At 33.6% G+C, this 25,331-nt stretch overlaps 2 protein-coding genes across 2 annotated transcripts in view; one reads left to right on the top strand and one right to left on the bottom strand.

The window, feature by feature from the left end:
• LOC117119127 (ribonuclease H2 subunit B-like) overlaps positions 1–1,879 on the bottom strand; it is a 26,455-nt gene extending 24,576 nt beyond the window's left edge. The window contains exon 1 of the mRNA XM_033263945.1: positions 1,645–1,879. Within this exon, the coding sequence (XP_033119836.1) occupies positions 1,645–1,705 (61 nt within the window). The 5' untranslated portion in view covers positions 1,706–1,879. The remainder of the gene's footprint in view (positions 1–1,644) is intronic.
• A 70-nt stretch (positions 1,880–1,949) lies between these two features.
• Positions 1,950–24,708, top strand: LOC117119125 (U2 snRNP-associated SURP motif-containing protein-like). Its single transcript, XM_033263943.1, has 20 exons — positions 1,950–2,080; positions 5,414–5,509; positions 6,529–6,646; positions 7,180–7,289; positions 7,764–7,849; positions 9,141–9,262; positions 9,663–9,748; positions 10,294–10,459; positions 10,632–10,831; positions 12,117–12,160; positions 14,670–14,774; positions 16,032–16,098; positions 16,630–16,823; positions 18,958–19,288; positions 19,598–19,732; positions 20,099–20,249; positions 21,116–21,287; positions 21,925–22,072; positions 22,290–22,400; positions 22,917–24,708. Exons 1-20 carry the CDS (start codon positions 2,030–2,032, stop codon positions 23,391–23,393), a joined length of 2,970 nt encoding a protein of 989 aa, XP_033119834.1. The 5' UTR covers positions 1,950–2,029; the 3' UTR covers positions 23,394–24,708.
• The last annotated feature ends 623 nt before the right edge of the window (positions 24,709–25,331 follow it).

Here is a 25,331-nt window from a genome sequence, read left to right as displayed (position 1 = left end):
ATGGCTGCCATAGATTTAGCCAATCAAATTTCGCTAAGCACCATCGTTTGCAATTGCGCCCTCAATTTACTCAGAAAGTTCGGTACAGCTAGTTTGAAACTCGAGCGTTGCGGTGTTTAGGTGTAATGTACACGATTTTAATTTTCATTCCTTGGTACTTTATTTTTGAATAAGATGCTCCACTTGGCCTCGTTTTGGCTACAATAGTTTAATAATTTGTTATTCCCATTACTCATTATCATTAATGAAATAATAGTCAGTCAGAGGGCTTATTAATATGTAATATGTAAGCGCTTTATTACGACGGCCATCTTGGATGGTACACATACATAACTCTGCATTGCTGCGCCATCTTTTCAGCACTCTAGTTGTTTAATAGCTCTATGGTTATGTATGTGTACCATCCAAGATGGCCGTCGTAGTAAAGCGCCACCTTCAGGCTTAGTATATACATATTATTACATATTAATAAGCCCTCTGACTGACTATTATTTCATTAATGATAATGAGTAATGGTAATAACAAAATATTAAACTATTGTAGCCAAAACGAGGCCAAGTGAAGCATCTTATTCAAAAATAAAAGTACCAAGGAATGAAAATTAAAATCGTATACATTACACTTAAACACCGCAACGCTCGAGTTTCAAACATACAGGTAGCTAGCAAAGATCTTATAAACACAAGATAGCGTTCTCCGCGATTTACCGTAACAAATAGAAGCGTCGATTTGGCACAGAAAAGTAATCAGTTTTGGAGGAGGGCATCCTAGTCGTTACCATGAATCTGAAATAAGGTGTTCGCGTTATGCCAAAGTTCGTTACCAAAGTATGTTAATTTGTTCCTTATGTTCTAAAGAGAGGGCGCATTGTAAATGGGACGCTTCTAATTGTTACGCGTAAACGTATAGTCGCGCGGCGTACGCCATGGTCAGAGCGGTCAAGGTTAAAAAGTTTCCAATTTTGCAAGCGGGCGCCATTCATGCGTTATTACAGAATTTGCACGCGTAAATCGCGGAGAATGCTATCTTGTGTTTATAAGATCTTTGCCTAGGCCTTTATATATAAAATAACTAAATAGGGCCTATATAATAAAGAAATAAAGAATAGACCCAGAGACAAAAGAAAAGAGAAAGAAAAAATTAAAACCAGAGAAAATTAATGAAAATAAAATTGAAAATTATGAGAAAAGATAAAAAAAAAGGCCCAGAGAGAAAACTTACCTTAATAATATTAGCGGCAACGACAATCTTACAGACCGCACGAGATCGTACAGTACAGATACAAATATAGGCCTATAGGCCTATTTTGGGTACGGGTTGACCAAAATGACGTGGGTACGGATTGACCAAACGTGGGTACGGATTGACCTGAATTTGGGTACGGTTTTGACCAAAGTGGGTACGGGTTGGTATGGGTACGGGTTGGTTTGGGTACGGATTGACCGACACCCGTGTAGGCTTAGGCTGTCCTAGGGCCAGGGTCTAGCGAGGCTAGGCCTAGGCCTAGGTAGGGAGTTACAGTGTTGCTGGAACTGGAAGCTTGCAGTTTTGAGTCCTAGCCTAGGCTATGCCTAGCAGTACCATAATAGGCCTATCCGAAATTCTTTTCTAGTTTTGAACAAAAAGCACACAGAACCAACTTACTGGGTAAAAATGCAACCCATTGTGATATATCCTTATTTGAAGAATCTGATTTTGAAGTCATGTTGGAAAAGGTAATTTGTTTTTCATTTTTTTTCGCGCGCTAGGTGTGTTGTAAAATCGGAAAGAATAGTTTTACGGCCCGAAACGACTAGTCAAATACAGTACAGTATGACCATAAAATCATGACCAAACCACATAACATCATGACCATACCACATAACGTCATGACGATTGCACATAATTAATAGAGTGTTTGCACATAACTGAAGATACTAACGGCGTTCTATATAATGTTGGATATCTCTTGCGTTTGTTTTGTTCCTCCAGTGGATACGTTTTAGGACTGTATGTACATTGTACACGCATGCGTAGTTAATCATTCAAAATGGCGGACAAGCACTCTCGCATGAAGGGGTTAAACCCTAACTCTATGAAGGTAATATTCGGTATTTTATAACAGTATTTATAAGAAACATATGAATAATGTGTGAAGTATCATACAGAAGGTTTGAAATACATATGTAGTAATATATTTAGGGTTAATAACAGCACGTTTTGTTTAGGACAGGGGATGATGCATGTTCGCCACTCCAGCACGACGACAAACAAGCCTAGCCTACTGACTGTACCTCCCGCCATGCATCTTTTTTTTACAATTTAAGCAAAAGCAATACAGCTGGCCTAGGGCCTAGCCTACTGCTATTACTAGGCCTAGTAGTACTAAACCAAACAAGGCCTGGTGCTATAATATGCCTTCAACACACATGATATATGTTCAGATTATACATAAATATAGGGGCCTAGGCCTAGGACCTAATAATAGGATAATTATGGTAATGGTATGGTAAATACAACTACAGTATTAATATTAATAATATTAATTAACGGGCCTATTGTAGCCTCTAGCCTAGGCCCTAGGGTGTTATTCAAAAGTCGAAGGGGTAGGCCTAGGCCAGACCTAGCCTAGGTAGCTAGAAACAAAATAAATTGAAATGGCCCAAATATTTTTTTATTTATTTTTAATAGAAAGACATAACTGAATGAAGCATTTTAAAAAGTATGTAAATTGGACCAATATTAGCGGAGATATTGCTATTTTAAATATGTTTTTTGCTGGAGTTAATTTCTATTGTTTTTATTATACAAGACGTGTGTCCCTTACAGTATAATTATGTAGCATTTTCGGCCATGTTAAAATAATACTTGACAATTAGGCCAAGTAAAAAAAAAAACATGTTTCGCGTCCCCGCCTGCATCGTTTTTTTCGCCCGCCTTGATTTTTTTTTGATTTTTTATTTTTGGAAAATTCATGAAAATAAAGAAAAAATATATCGAAAATTTAGAATTAAATGTTGGAAAATAAATACCCTAGCCTAAAATAGTGCAATATCTTCGTCTAACCTTTCGTATAGTAAAGCTATGCCTAGGCTAGCCCAATATCTCTACCTAGGCTAGCCCGATATCTCTAGGCTAGGCCTAGGCCGTCGCCTACTCTGGGCGTCAGACGGCAAACCTCGAGTTCACTTCACTAGAGCGCGTTTGTCATGCATACAATTGCCGTATTCGATTGGGACTATACATTGAGTATGTTATCCCGTTGAGTACAAAACTCAACGATAAATTCCGAGCGTTAACTTCGTTGAGCAGTTTCCGTTGAGCAGAGCACGAAAGTCCCATCGTATACGGCTGATGATTTCCAATGAATTCTGGAATTTCATGGAACTAAATTTAAACTTTCAAATACAAAGAACAATAATATATATACCTTGTTATTTATTTTTTATTTACACATTTTTTTTAATGGACATTCATTTCATTGGAGATGAAATAACTAAACATTCTTTTTTTTTCTCTACATGCCATACCAATTTAAGAGTTAATTACCATACTATAATACTACATTTTATTACTAGACTCTAATTCTGCTAAACTATTTAGTTGTTTTAATAAATTTCATAAACAATTTATAAGTAAACAAGTGATAGACATGCAGAGCCAGTGTGTGCAATTATATCTAAAACAGATTTTTTTTATATATTTAAACTTTGTAACCGGTACCTATATTGCAATATCATCACTCTGAATAGAAAGATTTGTAAAGTTTTCAAGATACTCAACAATGAAAAACACCTTGCCAATATTACTGTAGATGTTTTCCATTCTAGATTTTACTTTCTGTACATATGCCATATATCTGTAAAAGAAAAGTTTACTTAGTTTTCACCATAATACTGTACTTACTAGATTTAATAGATAAGCCAAAGCTGTACTATATAGTTGTTTAATATATTTCATAAAAATGATGTATACTCAGGAGTGAATGTGCGCAATTTTAATGTGTTTGATTCAGGTTACTTTACAACTTTACCTTACATACTGCAATGCCACTGTGAATAGAAAAAAGCTTATAATACCCAATAACACTCTTGCCAAATAAACAGTATACAGCTTCTAATCTTGTGTGATGTCTTTTTATATGTTGAACAAAACTAGACGGGAAATGTCAACAAGTCTGTAGAATGGCAGCCATTTTGAAAAATAAAAAAGGCCTCTTCCTCAATTTAAAAAAAAAGCCGGATGTGAAACATGTTTTTTTTTTACTTGGCCTTACTAACGATTATAAGTTAGTATTTTAGTATTATTTATATTAGATTTAATAATTTTTATCAACTTATAGATTCTACATATAATAAATTATATTGAATCGCATAACTTTAGGCCTAATTGCAGGCCTCAGACAACACGGTGGCCAATGGGGAAAACATCGTTTACCCTGCGTGTAGCCGCCGCAAATTAACGAGGACGCCCTCTATTCGTACGAGCCGAGTCTAGCTTCGTTACATGATAAGACAATAGAATTTTATGCCATCTATTTCAATTAATATGCTCACAAATATTATTTAAAACTTACTTATCTTTATAGTTTAAAAACTGAAGAAAACAAAAATGTTAACCAAATAACTAGCGAAGGTTTCCTTTTATTATTGAAAATCGACGAAACATTGGTTGTACTAAAAAAACTTCTACTAAATCGATTCGCGCGCTTAAAAAGCCAATAACTTGGTCCAGAAATCATTTCTGGTGTGTTATCTGGAAGTAATTCGGTCAAATTGTTGTATACTTCCGCGAAATACCCAATTATTAATACATTGGATATCCTATCTCCATCGGGGCACTATTTTCTATTGCAATGTTTGTATTGCCAATCTATAGCGCCCTCTATCGCTTTTGTATCTAGCTAACCTAGGCCTATGTTTACTATGCCTAATGAGCTATTGTTAACATATTAAGTGCATGGAGGAATCCTCCATATTAAGTGTTAATCCTGTGATTGTTTAATCCCAACTCATGTTACCTACATTTGGTTTTCTATGATTTGTTTATTTTTGTTCACTTGATCTTGAAAATGTGTCCATGAGACATGAAACGTTGATCCTTTATTATGTCAATAAATTTTGTGTTAAACTTATATAGTAAATGTCTGTTAATTCGTTTTTTATTTTGATAATAATTGATTTATACTAAGCCTAGAAAACAAACCAAGGAAATGGAAATCAACTTACAAGTGACGCCTTTCACAATAAAAACCATCTTAAAGTGCTCAAACGAAATGAAAAATGGAAAACTAAACCAAACTTATAGTGGTTTTAAACTGATGCATCAAGCATAAATGATGCTCTCTCTTGGGCTGCACATCTCGACTTAAACATGACTGGTGTTGCAGGCTACTCATGAATATTCATATATTCCATCTGTTTTGTATTTGTAGGGGATCTCCCATAACAAACTGAAAGCATTCAGTGTTGGTCAGATGAATATTGGCAAGAAAAAATCTAAAAAAGAAGAAGAAGAAGCAAGAAAAAAGGTTGGTTAAAACAAATACTGTAACATAATTAACTAAACTTTAGGTAAATTAAAATTAAGTTAAAAATTGTTTAAAAAATGCTGGGGTTTTTTTTCTGCATATTTATTGCACATCAAAACACAACATGATAAACATAACAGAAGCAGAAAAGCAGCATGTAAATGTGTGATAATTATTGGTGTAAATTTATGATTGAAAATTTCTTTGACTGCTAGTCTAAAACTGTCCACTACACTACAATAACATCTCCCACTTACGAACCTCCAAATTAAGAACTCTTGATTTTACGAACCCAATTTGCCTCGATGATGTCATTAGAAATGATCGTTTTTTTAACTACAAAAACACAAATTTATTTTAAAGTCTTCAAAATTAATATAAAATATTGTATCAGCTAAGCAGGAAAACATTTAAACCAATACAATGACATAAAACTAAGTTTAAAGCAAGAAATATCGATCATTTTCAGCCGAGATATATTTCAGCTGTGCATGCTTGTTCAGGCATACTGTAGTGTAAATCGCATTTTTTGTTAATTGAGGGCACAATTTACATAGATTCACGATTTTTCTAAAGACCAAAAATAACACTCGTTTTGGACATTATTTGGTCATGTTTTCATTCAGAAATCACTTCAGATGAATACTTCACAGTGAGCATACATCATTTTGGGTTCTGTAAAGTATTATTTTGTTGCAGAAAACAGTAAAATCCAAGTCATTTTTCGTGACAAAATTTTGCTCCCTTGTCAAGGCTTAGGCTTACCTAACCCTGTACTTTGTCAATTACGAATTTCCTCAATTGCGAACTCTGTTCGGACGGAGGGGTACGTAATTGGAAGATGTTACTGTATCAATTTTTTTTTTTAACAAACCGTTGTATGTCCATATATAGTCATGATGTGTCTATATATAGTCATGATGTGATGTCATTATGACCATATTTAGGTATTTCAAATGTTTTTGTCAAATAAAAGTTGATAGTCTTGATATGGCTTTATTTGCTGTTCTTTTTGTTAGCATGATGAAAAGGCAACAGCAAAAGTATTCGAAGAGTTTGTGGCCTCCTTTGAGGATTCCGGGTCCTCAATGGGAAAAGCTTTCATTAGAGGATCAACTATCAACCCAGAAACAAAAGGTAAGACTAGAGTAAACATTATTAATATTAAAGAAGATTCCATGGTTATTAATAAATTGGAAGATGGATGGATGACCTAAAGGCAAACACTCCAAGATAGAGGTCTGTAGACAAGGACATAGAAAAATCGTATGAATTTTGACGATGGATACATCCTGCAGGGTAATGACACATTCTGAATAACTGATATGTGTTTTTAGGACATGTGCGTATTTCTCGCCTTCTTCTGATTGGTCGTTTGTTAAGTTTGATTGACACTCCGGAAATGTGCATTTGTAGAGAAACATGGCTGACTGCAATCGCAAATACAGACATGTTGGTTATTCCAGACAATATTTCTATTATGTTTCTTCCTAATCATAAACATTTCTCAGCACAGATTTTATAAAAGGGTCTTACAGTACTTACAAGGCTACATTTACAATATTAAAATTACTTGCTGGAGGTCAATGCGGAAGTCTGATCTACCGCACAGGCTACATAATTTAATCTCACCGATTCATCTTTTTTTTTTTTAAATTTTAATCTGATAGAAGAAAAGACTGATCATCAAACAGGCAAACTGTATAAACCTTCTTCCAAGATATCAGAAAGCATTTTATTAAAGAAACAAGAGGAAGCTAAGAAAGCAGAAAAGGCGGCAGTAAGTTCTTGATCAATTGGGTTTATTCAGCTCTGCGGCTGGAGGTTTTATCAGTGCACAAATAAGAAAACAAAACTTAGCATAATATCTGAGAATTAATCATAAAAGAATATTGAGACGTTCATTTCCAATGTTTACCCAGGTTATTGCCACAGGAAAAATGCTAATATTTACTATTATATTATTATTACTGTAAAAAATCCTCCTGGAATTATTTTAATGTTTGTAGCATTCTGGATATAGACATATAAATCCATTGTTAACCACCTGGTCAAAAGTAAATGTCACATTGCTTTCAAACTTTTAATAGCAAACACTGGTGCCTCAATACTTATTACAACACATTTTGTTAGTTTATGACATTTTTTTTCTGAATTTTGACAAATTTAATGTTGTAAGGAAGGTTTATCATCAATAAAAAAATATGTTAAATAAAATTTTAATTGATGTGATAAATGTTTTGGCTGTTTTTAGCAACAGGAGCAAGCAAAGAAGAAAAAGGAGAAGGAGAAAAACAAATCAAAAAGTAACCTAGAAAACTTTTTAGAAGAATTAAAAGTGTAAGTAATCAGAAATCCTTCTAAAAATATTGTAATGCATTACTAATGCAATGATCATTACAAATATATTTTTGGTTCATAATAGGCAATTGAATTTGAAGTGCTGTATCAGTAATTATTGCACTGTGGAAAACTGCTTCAGACTTTAGTGTGCAGCACAGGCTGCACAAGTTACACATGACTGCACGCACGGAGCAGTTATGACTGAATGCACTTCGCAAATAGTCTGAACATAATAAATAGTTTGTAGAAAATACATAATACATAATTAGAATATGTCAATTTCAGATGTTGTTAACAATTTTTTCCAAATGATAGATAGTCATGGACACTAAAAATGTTAAACATGATTATTCAAGCATGATTGGCACTGATTTCCTCAAAAATATTTTTATTATTACATACCGTATATTCTCGTGTATAAGACGAGACTTAAAATAGCAAATTACTATCGAAAAACAGGGGGTCATGTTATACTCGCAACACAAAAATTTTTTTTATCTTTAATCGTGTTCGTTTTATCGTAAGACGAACATGACCTACTGCAGTGAAGCTGCTAACTGTTAGTATGAATGAATGCCCAACATTTGGCTCCGTTTATAGCCAGCTTGGTGCAGTATCAAGACCACAAAAAGCATCAAATTGTAGGAATTCCGACGATGAAAGAGGGGGGGTGGTGGTCGTCTTATACACCAGTCATAAAAAAATCGTCAAAGAATCCTCTGAAACTTGGGGTCACCTTATACGCGGATCACCTTATACACGAGTATATATGGTACTCAAATAGAAATTGTGGTCTTCAATCTTAACATTGTACTAATATCGGAATCTGATTAATTATTAATTTGAAAGATGAAGGTATGCTGTAATTTGTATGGAATGTTGCAATATTTTATTGTATAGTAGAAGCAGTCTGGTGCAGCGTGAAAGGTTTGGTTTCCCAACCTTGAGGTCGGGGTTTCAATCCTTCGCTGTGCATTTCGCTTGTGTCCTTGATCAAGGCACTTTATCTGCATTGCTTCTCTCCACCCAGGAGTATAAATGGGTACCTGGTGGGGTTGCTTGCTCCTGCGTTGAATACAGCAGCAACACTAAGCATGTGGATCCAATGACCAGGGACAGAAGCGCTTCGTATCAAAGAAAGGCGCTATATAAATATATGAATATGAATGAATATGAATATAGTAAAAATACATAAATATTGCTACTTAAAATATTACTTATTTATTACATAAATGAATTTTTTTAAACAATTTTGAATTGTTTTTGCAAAACTCATTTGATTGAGCAGAATTCAGGCAGAACGAGAGATTAGACACAAACTAAAGAAGGAGATTGCAGAGCATTCTAATAAACACACACCAAAGGAGCCAAAAGCACCATTGCTCGCTACACCTGACATGCGAATACCAAGTAAGTATCTAATGTGCTGGGGGTATGGGGATTAACTCTGACCCCCCTCTATTGGCTTCTTCCATAATTTTAAACTGTAGTCCATGGTTTAGTTGGATTTGATTCCAAGGATTGAAGGTGACCTTCTAACATTCAAACCTGTTTTCAATCGTATTGCTATTAAACTCGTCTTTTATGTTTGTGTTACTTATTGTTTACAAAAGGCCTTCACTAAATGGCAGAATTTATTTATGGTTAATTATTTGACCAAATTTGGTCGTGAACAAACAAAATATCTGAATATGGAGAGGAAACTCCCTAAGCTTCTGTAGTATAACTGAGCTCCCTAACCTGTTGTAATTCAACTTCATTCCCTAAGCTGATATAATTTCACCTTTAACCTCTCTATTTACTATTCTAGTTGGTATGGAGGACTATGCTTATGGATCACATGACACAGGGGATCCTCAGACAACAAACATCTTTCTTGGAAGTTTGAACCCAAAAGTAAGTGTTATACCACTGAGATTGTACCATTTGTTTATGATAGTGATCAATTACAGTGACATTTAGATATCAGAGTCAACAGTGGTGGATCCAGGAATTTGAAATAAAGGTGATTGGGGGACTTCCACAGATGGAGGGTCTAGACCACCTCAGCCCCCAATGATTTTTGGGGCCAAGGTAAACAAATTTATGATTATGACACCTCTATAGAACATTTAGGAGGCCTAAGCCGGCTGGACTCCCTTTAATCCGCTGGTAAGTCATTCAGCAGTTTTGTCTTAATGGTAACTGGGCTGAAATTTATCATCATCCTTATCTTCGTCAACATCTTCATCAACATTATCGTTATCATCTTTGCTATCATCATCATCATCACTTGTATCATCGTCATCTTCATCATTCTATTTATTTATTATTAGCATTATATCCTATTTATCATCATCCTAATATCATTGTTGTAATACAGTATAACTATAACAATGTTACCATCTTTGTTGATTGCATCAATATCAGCATTATACATTTTTATTATTTTTGTTGTACAGATGACAGAGGAGATGTTGTGTCAGGAGTTTGGAAAGTACGGACCTCTTGCCAGTGTGAAGATCATGTGGCCCCGCACGGACGAGGAAAGAAGTCGCAATAGAAATTGTGGATTTGTAGCATATATGAATCGAAAAGATGCGGAACGGGGCATGAAAAACATAGATGGTAAAACTGATGAAAAAAATTTTTATTTTAATTTTACTAAAGACGTACTAATTGATATATAATTTATTTGTTTGATTGTCGTAAAAAGTCACTGTTTCCGTACCATGCATATTTTTAAGAAGTTTAAGAGGGGAGAATTAAAGTAGTAATTTTAATTATTATTTTTTTGTAGGTAAAATGATAATGGAATACGAGATGAAACTTGGATGGGGGAAAAGCGTTCCGATCCCTCCACATCCTGTGTTTATTCCACCACAAATGTTACAACTGACTCTCCCGCCCCCACCATCTGGACTCCCCTTCAATGCACAGCCCAAGGACAAACGAAACAGCTCGCGCACGGGGCAGGGCGGAGACGATGATTTGAAGAAGGTAAACATATTGTTTTATTTATTAGTGTGCTAAGACATTTATTTGGCAAAGATACAAAATAGGCACAAGCTCTCAATCGCTCGCTATAAATCATGAGTCAAAAGTAAATAAATAAAAATATGTGTGATCATAATTTTCCTCAAAATAGTTCACAATAAAAGTAGTTAAAATGGAATGAATAAGTTTAAGTGTTTCAACTGTCACTGAAGGAAGGTGCTTTAATATTTCAATGGCTATTGGTGATGTATGACAAGTGTATACTACAGTAAAATCTTTTAATTATAAAAATCATGTATAACACCGAACACATTAAGACTTCTAAACATATGCTTATAACACATATCCTTGTTTCTTTCTTAAACATAAGCCTTATATCTATGTTGTATTTTTAACCGTGGTGACGAATACATCTATATATGGTTAATGTATTAATGAACAACAATATGCACATACAGTAAAATTATTACATATTTCATGTTTTTCTACTATTGAATATTTTTTGAAAAACTTTTGTTGTACCTTAAGTTTTTGCCTTTTGTTGAATTTTATTACTATGTATTAAGCTGTTCTACCAACCACATTAAAAAAAATATGTAGATCGTCATGTTATACATAAAGATCATTCCTTTGCAACAAAATCTCATAATTATTTGGAAAATATATTCAAATTTCAACATAAATCACACTTCTCTGCTGCAATAATATGTTACAAGCTTTGACAAACCCCTCTGTTGCTCAGAAAAATTCAAAATTAATTTTTTTGGTATTTTTTGATTATATAGTATTACACTTTAAACATTATATTTTAACTTTTTTTGAATCAATTGGCTCTGTATTAGTGGAATTATGAATATTTAATTTAATGTCTATCAACCATGGAGGTCTATAGAAAACAGGTTCTAAAAATTACAAAATCAGTAATTTAATATTACCATTTTTATTTTAAAAATAATTTTTACATTTTGAATTTAAATATTTTTTGCAGTATTTTAAAACTTAATTCTAAAGGGTGTTTTTTTTTTTGTCCCATTATCATGGCCATGAAAAATAATTTTAAAAACACTTATATACTTAAAAGACCTATTCTTATTCACACAAACATTCCTAACTTATTTACATTATAAAAACAATACATGAAATGCAGACAGCTTCGGCATTATACTGCTGTACTCATGTTTTAATATCTTGTTTATGCAAATTTATGCAAATGTTTAAAATGTAATCAAGATGCCGACTCCTTTACTGACATTTTTTGTATTCTTTTGATGATTGTCGTCGTCACCAGACGTTAAAAGATGCAGTTGTTAAAGTGGTTATCCCGACAGAAAGGTACCCTACTCGCATTTTCTTTACCGCTCCGCCTGAGGGCGCTAATGTCTTTTTCACACAGAGAGGTCTTTGTCTGACTAGCTATGTATTCACTGATTAGTCTGAAGGAAAAAAAATCCCAAAATATATATTTTTTTATTGTTTTACTAATTGGCTAATAAGCAGTTGTATGATTATATACTTACAATTACTTTTAATACTGTTTTGGCTAAAACACAAGAGACTTGAAATGCAAATTACAAAATTTGTTTTCTTGAACTGTCTTTGCACTAAGATGGCGAACTCTGATTTTTAAGTCTGTGAGTCTATAGTCTATAAAATTGCTGACGATGCCTCCAGCTAAGAGGGAAATGTGATGAAAATTTGCTTACAAAAATTGTCAACTGGTTTAACTGCACAAAAAAAAAAATTGAAGACTACCAAAGCCTCAATAAATGTACAATACTACAGTTGAACTTAAGTCGAATCCAAAATGGCACTGAAAAATTATTTGACTTAAATTACAGATAGTTAATTAATGGGAAACACAACAATTTGGCATGTAAAATAAGGTTGACTTAGAAATTATTCGAGTTAGGCAAGTTTTACTGTAATATTTCAGAGGTCCCATATCACTAGTTCTACTAAATATACCATCTACATATGTTTTTAAAGATTGAGAAAAAACTTCCAAATTCATTACATAAAGAAAGCCAATATGCAATGCCTGTATCTTATCTTACTACATTCGTGTTGTTGGATGTGGAATTATAAAGAATAGCAAAATTTATTGTCCGTGTGAATAATACTCTCAGATAAAGACCTTTTCTGGTAGTACTAAGTAAACACAGGTGCTAAGCACACCTGTATACATCATGCAGGTATGTGGATTTTCTCATCATTTTTTTTTCTAACAATAACTGATGAAGCCATACTACAGATGCCATTGCCGATTTGTTGTGTGGTACTGTTCTAAAAAATATCTTCATATTTTTGAAGGTATACATTTTGAACTAATTACATTTGTTTATGTAATTATACAGTTATGAAAATTGTTCATTTATTTTTTTTTATGTAAGTGAATGAGATATGAAATAGTTCACATACACTGTGATCATTTTGAAGTACTTTGGTTTATGTTTTTATATTTTTATTATCAGTGTGGTAATATTATTTTAAATGTAAAGTAAACTAATTATATAAAGTAATAGAGAATATTATTGTAAAATAGTTTAGTTTCTAATGAAAAAAAAAACACACAGGTATACTATTAACATTCCATGATTCCCATTACATCTGTCACCCCTTTTTATCTTGCGTATCTCTTTTGTTACTCATTTCTTCTTTTGTCCTTCTTCCTTCACCCATTCTATCTTGCATCCACCTTTTATTACTCATTCTGTCTTGTTTCCAGCCTTCCTCACCCAATCTATTCTGAACACTCTCCCCTTAACAATTTTATTTTGCCTTCCTTACCCGATCTATTTTGAACACTCTCCCCTTAACAATTTTATTTTGCATCTCTCTTTCTTCACCAATGCTGTCTTCCTTTTGCACCCCTTACTGCATCTGCTACAATTCTACAATAATCACCATCTTAATTGTCATTTTACCACCCTCTATATTTATTTACTAGTTTTATTGGTTTTTTTTATCAATCTTATACACATCTGTTGTGCTTTAATTTCTATATTCCAAACCATTTTAAGTGTATTTTTCGACACACCTTATTAATTTTACTATAGTAAAACCCAATGTGTTAACATTCCTTTTTTTACCACCTAATAAATGTATTTCATTTTACTACTTATTTGAATCTCTTAAATACTTATTTAAAACAATACAAAAATAGTTAATATATAGGGAGTTTGACAAGGCATTTGATCAGACACTGAAGAAACGAAAACACACTATGTTACCAATATTATCTCACATATGCAAGAACCAATATCTGGTGCTAGCAACGTTGAGAACTGAAGTGTACTTAACTTCTGTAATTAAATTTCCAAGTACATATTGTTTGTACAACCAGATATACCTTTTCAAGACCACAGTATTCCAAATATTGTTCTCATTCATATTTCTTCACATCTAAAAATATACCCATGTATATTCTAGTCTCCTTGAAATTTCCAGTACACTAGAACCCATTGTTGTTTTTTAAGTAATCTGATGTGAATTAACATTTCCATAAACAAGAGATATAAATAATTTAATTGTTCCTACCATCCCTATTTACTTTGTTACACTATTCATGGAATTAGCTATCAGTATTATTTATTTAATTCACAAACATTAGGCTTACAATCATTTAAACATATCTCCTAACGATTAACCAATCCTAGTTTATAAATTTCAAAATTTCTTTTTAAAAATTAAGTTTGAATGTACAGTAGAGGTTTGCTGTGTTAGAATTTGAATTTAGGTTTACCCCCTTGAGGGAAATTTGCTGTTTTTATGTTTAGAAGTGTTGGTGGATTAGGTTACCCCTTTTGGGGGCAAGATTTCCATTCTATGATTCCTCTTTCAGACCGCTGTTGCACCTCATTCATCGTATGATCGAGTTTGTGGTACGCGAAGGGCCAATGTTCGAAGCAATGATCATGAACAGAGAAATCAATAATCCGTTATTTAGGTTGGTACAGAACAGTAGTAGATATTAAAGATTAAGTTTGACAAGCAAATGTTAAAATAAAAAATCAAATTCTGCATTTGATAAGGTACTCACTGTTAGGTAAGGAAAAAAATATTATGTATTAAATCGTCACTCACATCACAAATTAACAATGAAAGTATATTTTGTTAGTTCGTGAAAACAAAAAAGTGCGTCAAAATAAGCGTATGGTTATTATCAAACATTTTTGTATTTCTTACCATACAAAAAGCATGCTTTTTTGTTTTCAAGGACTAACACAATCTAATTTCATTGTGTTAGTTTGTGATGTGAGCAATGATATGTAAAAGGCAATTCTTTGTGTACAAACAGATTTATATTTTCAAATAATTGTCTTTTACCTGTAACTATTGGAACGAGATAAAATTATTTTATCAATGTGTATTATTACCTCTGCCAAGGAGGTTATGTATTCACTGCTGTCTGTTAGCAAGATTACGCAAAAACTAATGAATGGATCATCAAAATTTAGTGGAATTCTACAAAACAATCAAAGAAAGACACCTTTCAGTTTTTTGAAAGAAAAGGCCATATATGGAAATTCCATTTTTTACCCTCGAGCATAAAAGGAAATAATGGAATCACCTCCATGTATTCAGGCAACACTCAAGAAAACAGTGTACCTAAATTCAGTGGGCGATTCCATTTTTTTCTTGGTGGTAGGCTGTAGCACTCAAGAAAATATTGTGTCTGAATATGAAGGTATGCTGCATTTTTGCTAGTCATACACAGCCTGTGTATTGTTGGTACTATATTTAGGCACAGGGCAGATGTAGCACTCTACTGTTTGTGGTAACAAGGTAGTAAAATCCATACTCCAAGTATCGAAATGCACGCCAACGTGTCAGGATTTAATATTTCGACATTAATTATGTCATCAGGAAATGATGACATAATGGAGTGACTGTTATAGTATTTATATTATACAGTATTTATAAACTACTGAAAGTTAAAGAGTACTCACAATATAATGATGATTGCTTTCATTTTGCACATTTTATTTTGTCTTGGTCATAAAACATTAGGCTGAATGCACACTGGAAACCACCTTCTGGTATATCGTACAACCTACACTCACCTATTTTTCTGTACGAATGACTGCCGTTTTGTGAATCTTGGCAACAATATCTATGGGGCGTGGCTTTGCAGAATTGACCATTGGCCCCTGGGTCCATTTATCGATGTAAAAGACATAATTAGTAACTTTTTATTTTATAGATTTTTGTTTGAGAATACAAGTCCTGCCCATGTTTATTACCGTTGGAAGCTCTACTCAATACTACAAGTAAGTAATCATCCTCTATACTGTACCTATTGCATTGTACACGTATTAAATTTGCCCAAGTTCTATATATACCAAGCTCTGATTTATGAAGACAGTTTGTGTAATATGTGCTCTACAATTCCCATAGGTTCCCATAGGCGGATGCAGAGATATCCAAATGTGGGGGGGGTTCCTGAAAGTGGGCCGAAAATGGTGCTGATCGAGACAACTCTACCCTAGGAGGTTCGGAGGCATGCCCCACAAAATGTTTGTTTTGTAGACACCTGAAAATAACCTTTGAGGAGTTTTGTGAAATCAAATTTTTCTTTTTCTTTCTTCCTTTTTTTTTTGCTTTACCAAAAGTGGGCCGGGCCTGCCTAGCCCTCCCCCACTAAATCTTCCCCTGATTTCACATTTGTTTCCATTGTCATTATAATTTCATTTGACTAACATGTTTTACGAGAATTTTATATTTTTTAATTGTTTTCATTACCAACAGAAAATACATTTCATATTCTTATGTGATTTCACACATTTTATTTTATTAAACAGGGAGATTCACCAACACATTGGAAAACAAAAGAATTCCGTATGTTCCATGGAGGGTCGTACTGGAGGCCCCCGCCACTTAATCCATATCTACACGGAATGCCAGAGGCTTTGACTGGTGAACGACCTCCCAGACAAGCAACACCCCCTCCACCACAAATTGAAGAAGTTAAGAAACGAGGAACATTATCAAATCAGTAAGTGAAAGTATGATTTATAATTTAATTGATTCAACATTTTTCTCATAAATGTAGTTGTAATAAATAAAGGATTTCTTCTCATAACTAAAAACCTCTACTTCCTTAAACTTTAATACACAGGTGGGCAAAGTGGGGCCTCTGGCCACATGCAATAACAGCAATTTTCTTGCCTTCATTAACAACCCTGTGTGTGCAGCTTCCAGGCCATTTTGAGCATTTCATAATTTTTGGAAATTTACTACTACGCATGCGCATTTTTACGCGCGCAGCACGTATGGAAGCTAGAATTTAATTTTTTTGTCACATTTTGGGTTCCTGACATTGTTTTGACAAGTTTCCAATCTTTTCAATCACTCTATGACAAATAACAATGCCGTACGCATGCATCAAACATAGTGACCTTTGAGCACATTTGTGCCGATATACAGAGAAATTTTACTAAAATCAGGCCTAATTTTAAACAGTTACAGCTCTTTAGGATGAAAGGTGACCCCCAATTTTTATTATATATTCTGAAAGCACATGAGTTGTAAATATGATTTTATAGGTCATAATAACTGATCGGACATTATGACGTCATCATATTGCCATCTGAATTCAACAAACTGAATATTATCGATGACCTCATTTTAGCAAATGCGCATTTGAGTGTATTTCGCTTATTCTTGATCGATTGTCTTCCTACTTTGAGTATGTTGTAGCTGAGGCAATTCTCTTTCATATATTTGGCATTTTTTTACATTTTGATGATGTCATCATGGTCAAAATATAGGGTTTTGCTTACCCCCTCATCTTTCTTTCGTCCAGCCTTTGATGACCCCATAATCACCTTAATCAGTCGTGATTTCTGAATCATATTTAGTGGGTATAAAATTCAGTCATGGTTAAATGTTATGTACATTATATTTTTGTGCGCGCGTAATAATGCGCGGGTTCACGTACGTCAAAATTAATATATGCTTTATATCATGTCTTTTTTTAAATCAGTTATAGCTCCTTAGGATGAAAGGTGACCCCTAACTTTTATTACATATTCTGAAAGCACATAAGCTGTAGATATGATTTTATATATCATAATAGCTGATCGGACATTATGACGTCATCATATTGCCATCTGAAATAAAAAAACAAGAAAAAAATTATATTTCTTTTCTCAAAACGTTGATGACGTCATATCATCTTAACCATTCGTCATTTCTGAATAATATTAAATGGGCTTATACTTCAGATCAAGTTTGAATGTTAGGTATCTTACTTTTTGGTTTGCGCGTCTTAACGTGTGCGTAAGCATGCATCAAATATTACATATGCTTATAATTATGCCTATTTATAATCAAATATAGCCCCTTAGGATGAAAAGTAACCCCCAATTTTTATTACATATTCTAAAAGCACATGAGTTGTAGATATGATTTTATATATCATAATAGCTGATCGGACACTGTGACGTCACCATATTGCCATCCTGATAAATACTATAAATGATCATTACTCCTTCACCAATAGGCGTTTGTCAATGAAAGTTGATACATATATATCTCATATCAGGAGACAACAGTGACATTGAGATGCGCACGTGCGTCATGACGTGCGTGTACGCATGAGTTAATCTTTTAAAATGCTCAAAATTATTTTTTAACAAACTAAATTAGCATATTATCAGCATTTAATTATGCCATTATCAGCATTTAATTATTGTTCAATCCGCCACGCGCACACTTCCTTGTGGGTCAAAGTGCGGCGGATCACCTAACTCGTCCTCAGTGACGAGTTTAAATCTAGTTGAGCTAATTTTGTTGGAAAATAACAAAATGAAATTATAATTCAAGTAAAACTAGGAGTAATTAATATTGGAAGCAGTTACCTCAATCAATTAATTGTCGGTATTGCGCTAAAATCCATCGAGTCCAAATGTGATTTTTAATATTGATATAATTTAAGAAAAGAAGAAAAAATGTTATTCATACATAAATCTTTAACCTGAACAAGTTCATTGTGAATAACAGGTGTGCTGTCAATCAATCATTCGTTCCATTTATATGACACCATTCCAGCTGTTGTTGCTCTTGGTGATAATGATACTAATAATAATAATAATAATTATTATTATTATTTTTGTATTTTGTTTCAGTCAACGAGACAAACTAGAAGATATGCTGAGAAATCTGACAATGGAGAGACAGAAAATAAGTGATACGATGGTATACTGTCTTGACCATGGCGAGTCAGCTGAAGAAATCGTCGAGTGCATTTCCGAATCATTGTCCATTCTTCAGACGCCAATTCCAAAGAAGATTGGGCGTTTGTTCCTTGTTTCCGACATCTTGTTCAATTCCAGTGCGAAGGTTGCTAACGCATCCTATTACCGTAAATATTTCGAAGCGAGGTTACCGGGTATTTTTATAGATCTCCACAAGACGCATCAATCCATTCAGCAAAGGTTGAAAGCAGAACATTTTAAGGTTAGATTTCAATTGTAAATATATTTAGTACAAAACCCACTATATTTACGTTTACAATATTTAAAATGACATAATGTGTGTATGTACTATATTTTTTAATGTTTACTGTTAACAGTTGTGTATTAATTTGTAGAAATATGTTTGTTTTCTGGAGTGAAAAAAAGCAGGTTTGCCTGAGTGAAATTAAGCAGAAGTTACCAAGTTTTTGTTTTTTTTTCAATTTTAACGTATTTATATGCCTTGTATAATTTAAGTTAGCAGTCAGAATCTTTTCTAACAATATGTTTTTATTTGTATATATATATGTAGAATCGTGTGATGGCTTGCTTCCGTGCGTGGGAAGACTGGGCTATATACCCTAATGAGCTATTGGTTCGACTTCAGAATGTTTTTCTCGGTCTTGTTGGTTCGAAGAAAGGAGATGGGCCAAATGGTGATGTGGAGGTGAGATTATTAATACGTAATGTTGTAAGTCACTTTAGATGCAGTTTTAATCATTAAGAATACAGTAAAAATACAGGTAATAGTAAAATTACATTCTCATTTATTACCACAATGGAACCAGATGAATTTGTTCAATGATAATAATATATAATGATATCTAAATAAATAAATAAATAAAACTAGTAATAATTTAAAGGAAAAGTAATACCAGTGTTACAAATTTAATATATTAGGCCAAAGGCCGAATGCCAACAACAACATATGAGCCGCATTGATTAAGCTGTAACTTTGTATTTTAAATGGCAATTTCCTGCTTTTTGTAGACAGAATAAAAAATTAAATATAAAATGTTGTTTATTTATTTAGATGTTAATTGAGAAGACAGTTGAACCTGAACTTGATGGTTTACCACTGGTCAACGAATCATTAGATGGTCAGGAGATTGCAGAAGATATCGATGGTGCAAATATTGATGTTGATGGAACAGAAATAACCGAGGACCTAGATGGAAACCCAGGTTAGTAATTTATTTTGAATAACGTAAATGCTTTAATAATCAACATGGCGCTTATAACATTTTTGGAGGATTCAGTGCTCGCTTATTCAAGAGTGGCGCTTATAAAAAAATATTGCCGTGGTGCTTTCCATGCCCTTTCCCATGTTAACTATCTCACATATTCTTCTCGTATCGGTGGACTTATCATAGGTCCTAGTCATCGTAAATATCCGTTTATAAAGAAATGCTTGCGTCTTCATTGTGTTATTTATTCATTTTACCACTGTATACATTGTATTTAAAACACTGTTTCTCAAAGTGTTTCATTACACATACTGTATAATAATTATGTTTTGTATCTATATTATTTAATTTATGCATTTAACTTTTGCTTTTTTATGATGTACCGTAATGTGTAATTTATGTTAATTGTAAATTAGGTATCTCACGGCCATAATGAAAAACAGCATTTTATCTGTTGATTTGTGCTTCTTGAATAAATAAAATTTTACTACTACTACTACAATAATTATGGCGATGATGATGATGGTTGCGGAGATTGCAAGGATGGTTGTTGTAGTGGCAGCAATAGCGATATGTGAGAATGAGACAGTTGTCAAGATAGTTGTGAAAATCCTATTTAAGTACTTTAATAACATCAAATTTAATCCTCTTTGAAAATGTAGAAAATATGATATTCAACAACTGTCTATAAATTTAGTTGAGCTAACAATAATAACATGAATGTTGAACAATCGGCAGTATAGATTTACTTAATATATACTCCATACTTATTGGTCTATAACTGAATGGTAGATATACAAATTTGTTTTAATCCATCTTATATTGTTTTTATAATTTGTAATTATTATATTATTTTGTTGCAGTGGAGAATATTGATGGTGTTCCAGAGCCTGGAATGAAGGAAGCAGAAGGAAAATTTAAAGTTGCCCCATCAAAATGGGAATCAGTTGATGCATCCACCTTGGAATCACAAGCCATGACTACTTCCAAATGGGAATTACTTGAAACGTTAGAAGAGGAGAAGCCTAAGGAAGTGTAAGTTGAATGAGTCGTTATTTCATAGCAGTCTTATTCTTTAGGTATTTTTATAACTTGGTTTGCATTCAAAAGATTGTCTTTATTCTCATATGCTATAATAAGCAGAAATCATCATAATCATCATTATCATTATCATTTTTTTTGGTCAAATTTTATAAATTTTGTTATCTTCATCATAGTTATCATCATCATTGTTATCATCATCGTTGTTATCATCATCAATATCATCATCATCATCTCTATTATGACCATCATATCAGTGGCGAGTTGATTGGCCGAGCGGTTAAGTCAGGGCACCGTATAACCTACAGCTGTTATCGGTGCTGGTTTAAACGGCTCAGTCTTCTCGGATAAGGACTTTAAACCGTAGGCCCATTGTACGCATTTGGCCTGTGTGCACTTTAAAGAACCCAGTACATCCTTCAAGAAGAGTAGGGGGTTATCCCAGTGTACTAGTCCATTCAGTCCCCTTTCGTTTCATGCATATGCCACGTAGAATAGTGATTAAGTTCACTGATTGGCATATCCTTGGCACTCGTTTCTAAAGTAATTAAATGATTTGAAATATCAATCATGATTGTAGGGATAATTGACATACTTGGCCAGCCATAAAACTGTTTCTTTTTTTTTATAGGGAGGAAGAAGAAGAAGATGAAGATGGTGTTCCGATTGAAGAGGATGAGGATGATGATGAACAAGAATCATCTAAATCATATGATTTAAACACCCTCAAACCATTGGAAATGACAGAGGAACGGAGAGCTAAGTTAAGAGAAATTGAGGTATGTCAGACAAAACAGCTACAGCTAAGGGAACAAGCATCTGTAACATCTTGTGTAGCAGAAATAGGTATCAGGAATAAATAAACAAATTTGTCTTATTTATGTGTCTGTGCCATATATTATTTACATAGGCCTGTCTTTTCTATTTCCTGTTAATGTACTTTTTTCTGAATATTATTCTGACTGATTTTATGTTTTCATATGATTTGTTTCAAAGATGAAAGTTATGAAGTTTCAAGATGATGTTGAAGGCGGACGAAGAAGTCGAAAGTCTGGTATGAGTATCTCAGAACAAGTTCAGAAGTACCGTAAAAAACTTCTGCAAAAGGTATTTACATTTGTTTTGGAAATGATAATTGCATCATAATTTATGAATTAGCTTATTCAAGAGTTCCTTATATCAGTGATTCCCAACCTTTTTGCATTAACGAACCCCATCGGCACATGTCAAAAGTCTTCACAGACCCCCATATCTAACTATTACTCATTCTCAATATTCCAGCAATTATTAATATTAGATTATATATAGAAGATAATTCACCACGAAAGTATAACATTAAGCAGGTGGATCATGGAGTTCGAAACAAATCCACTTCAGCCCCACCATGGTGGGGGCTGATGTACAAAATGTTTATGGCACTGTCAGACTCAAAATTGGAATGTAATTTTCTTTTACCCCCCCCCATTTATTTTTAATTTTGTTACAAAATTTAGGGCCCCTCCAGACTTTCAATTTATTCAATATCCAGTTAAAACCAATACAAGAGAAAACATAAACAAGATGTTCATTAACTGAAGATTCATATGATTTTTTTTAATTCTTAATTTACAAATGTCTTTACAGGAACGAGAACGAGCAATAGAAAAACAACGAGGGAAAGATCGAGATAAACTAAAGCAAAGGGAACAAGAGAGACTAAGAGATTATGAAAGAGCTCGGGAAAAAGAGCGCATTCGACTCGTTGATGCTTCTGATTCAGATTCTGACTCGAGCAAACAGAAACGACGTAGAAGCTCAAGCGGGTCAGCTAGCCCTGTTAGTAGCAAGCGTTACCGGTCCGGATCACGCTCACCAGGGTCTGAGCGCCGCAGCAGCAGGCACGAATCTCGTGAAGTATCCCCTGTATCATATAGCGACTCTCCAAACATTCGCAAACGAAGCCCATCTCGAAAAACACATCGGTCACACAGGTTACAGCGGTCAGGTTCTCGGTCTCCTAATAGGCGGCCACGAAGGTCAAGATCGCGGTCTCCGTCAAAGCGATCCTACTCTCCTTACCGCAGTAAATCTCATAGAAAGAAAAGCAAACACTTGAAGTGATGAATAGTTTGGAAGGTCACATAAAAAATTTCAATTCTCTCTGAAAAGTATCTATTCGTTTTTTTACCTTATCAACAAATTGGATGTTGTTTTTCTGGATCAGAGAGGACAGATACACTTGAAATGAAAGTGTGAACAACACAGTTAAACTTAACAAGTTTAAACAGATATATCAGTACCTGCTTCAGAAAACTGATTTAATTGAAGCAAGTCATTAATTTTCATTCAAAACAGGCAGAAAGCATTGAGCCAGTTATTGTTTATCTTGTCTGAAAACATGTTGATAATACACTCGCCATTTGTAGCCAAATACTCATGCCGTATTGTGACTATACACTAGCTTGTTAAAAGTTTGTTGAACCTCATCCATTCGTATTATTGAATTTTGCAACTTAAACACTGGCAGTTATCACTGCATCCATAATGTATGCTGGATGATTGACTCTATTCCAGCAAAGTTTGTTCTGTGCGCATCTTGCGACCTTCTGAAATATGTATCAAACTTTCAGTACATTCTTACGAAAATATTAGAAACGCAATTGAAAATAAATTTTATCGTGGAAATAACCAAGTATTCAGTGGGTACCTTGTGCTACGTTATTTGGTTATGAAATAGAAATAAAAATTGTTTTAAAATTGATACTTAATAATTATGTTATTAAAGAATTTGGAAGGGTATGCTGGATGATTAAAATATTACAATTTACAAATTAATAGTGTTTTTATGTTTATTGAAGCTATTATTCAGATTTTTATAAATGGTCCCCAAATTCATCTCAATAAATTATAACATGAAATTGTTATAAATAATTAAAAGAGAAAGCAATGCAATTTAGTTTGGATTTAGTTTTGTACTTCATTAAATTTTCTCTACCAATTATCCCAGGATATGTTGTTTATCCTAAGCATGTTGAACTGCGATCCAGTTGTCTCCGTTAAATCAGAACTATAGTTTATCATATTCCCGATGACCGCTAACATGTATAATAATACAGTATATCACTTATGACAGAGGTTATTGAGCCCCCATTTTATTTTATTATTTATGTAGACTTTTGTAATTTGTAAATGAAAATACCTTACAAAAATACCACTTTTATTCTCACAAATTATGTCGTTATGTAAAGATTTCAAGTTAATACGAAATTTAGGATAAATTATTTCAAAACCATATACTGTAGTACGAACTCCCACCAATGAGGTAGGTATATTCAAATTAAGTTAATCTTAACATGGTAACTACATAAACTTTGCATTGTAATATTGGAAATTCTTAATGTTGCAATTTGATAAATATAACCTGTGAATACATGTATTTTTTTGTCCTTTTTTTTTGTAAAATATTTCGTTGTGCAAAAAATAAAAGTTGAAACAGATGGTAACGAAAGAATTATAATATAATTTTTATAGATGGTGAAGGATATGAACAGTCGCTGATTACAGAACACCGCTGATAAAGGACCACTTTTTTGAAACTCCAGTTGAACACTTGCATTTATGTATATTGTTTTTCTGTAGACCAAAGCCACTAAAGACCATGACAAGCTTGCTCCCAAACGGGGCCTTAGGTAGACATTTCAGGCGTGTCCATCAAGCTCAACAACTGACCAATCAAAATATAACCAGGAATACAATCGCACGTCTTTATGTATATTTACGTTAATACGGAGATTTTTCAACCTTATGATAACGAATATGTAATTATCATTATCGTCATTCATGCCTAAAGCATTCTTGACAATGTGCTGTATGAGCTGAATATGATCCTTGATTGAGGGCGCAAATCTGTTTTGATAGATGGGGGGACATTTGGTGACACCCATCTCGCTCCTGCATCCTCCCCAGCATAGAAAATAAAAGTTAAAAACATTGTCTTTGATGTATTTACTTTACCTACTTCAAAGACGCGAGTCCACACCCATCTCAGCCACACCATGT

Source organism: Anneissia japonica, unplaced genomic scaffold (assembly GCF_011630105.1).
Source record: "Anneissia japonica isolate Jap-2015-1 unplaced genomic scaffold, ASM1163010v1 scaffold1792_len1028045_cov167, whole genome shotgun sequence".
Taxonomy (NCBI): domain Eukaryota; kingdom Metazoa; phylum Echinodermata; class Crinoidea; order Comatulida; family Comatulidae; genus Anneissia; species Anneissia japonica.
Note: the sequence above shows the minus strand (reverse complement) of the source record. Positions and strands in the feature narration are given on the sequence as shown.

What these genes read in the sequence shown, in the direction of transcription:
- LOC117119125 (XM_033263943.1), top strand. Translation starts at nt 2,030, where the DNA reads ATGGCGGACAAGCACTCTCGCATGAAGGGGTTAAACCCTAACTCTATG. An exon ending in TTTTTAGAAGAATTAAAAGT is followed by an intron (nt 7,850 to 9,140) that starts GTAAGTAATCAG and finishes TTGATTGAGCAG; the next exon opens with AATTCAGGCAGAACGAGAGA. An exon ending in CGAGGAACATTATCAAATCA is followed by an intron (nt 16,824 to 18,957) that starts GTAAGTGAAAGT and finishes ATTTTGTTTCAG; the next exon opens with TCAACGAGACAAACTAGAAG.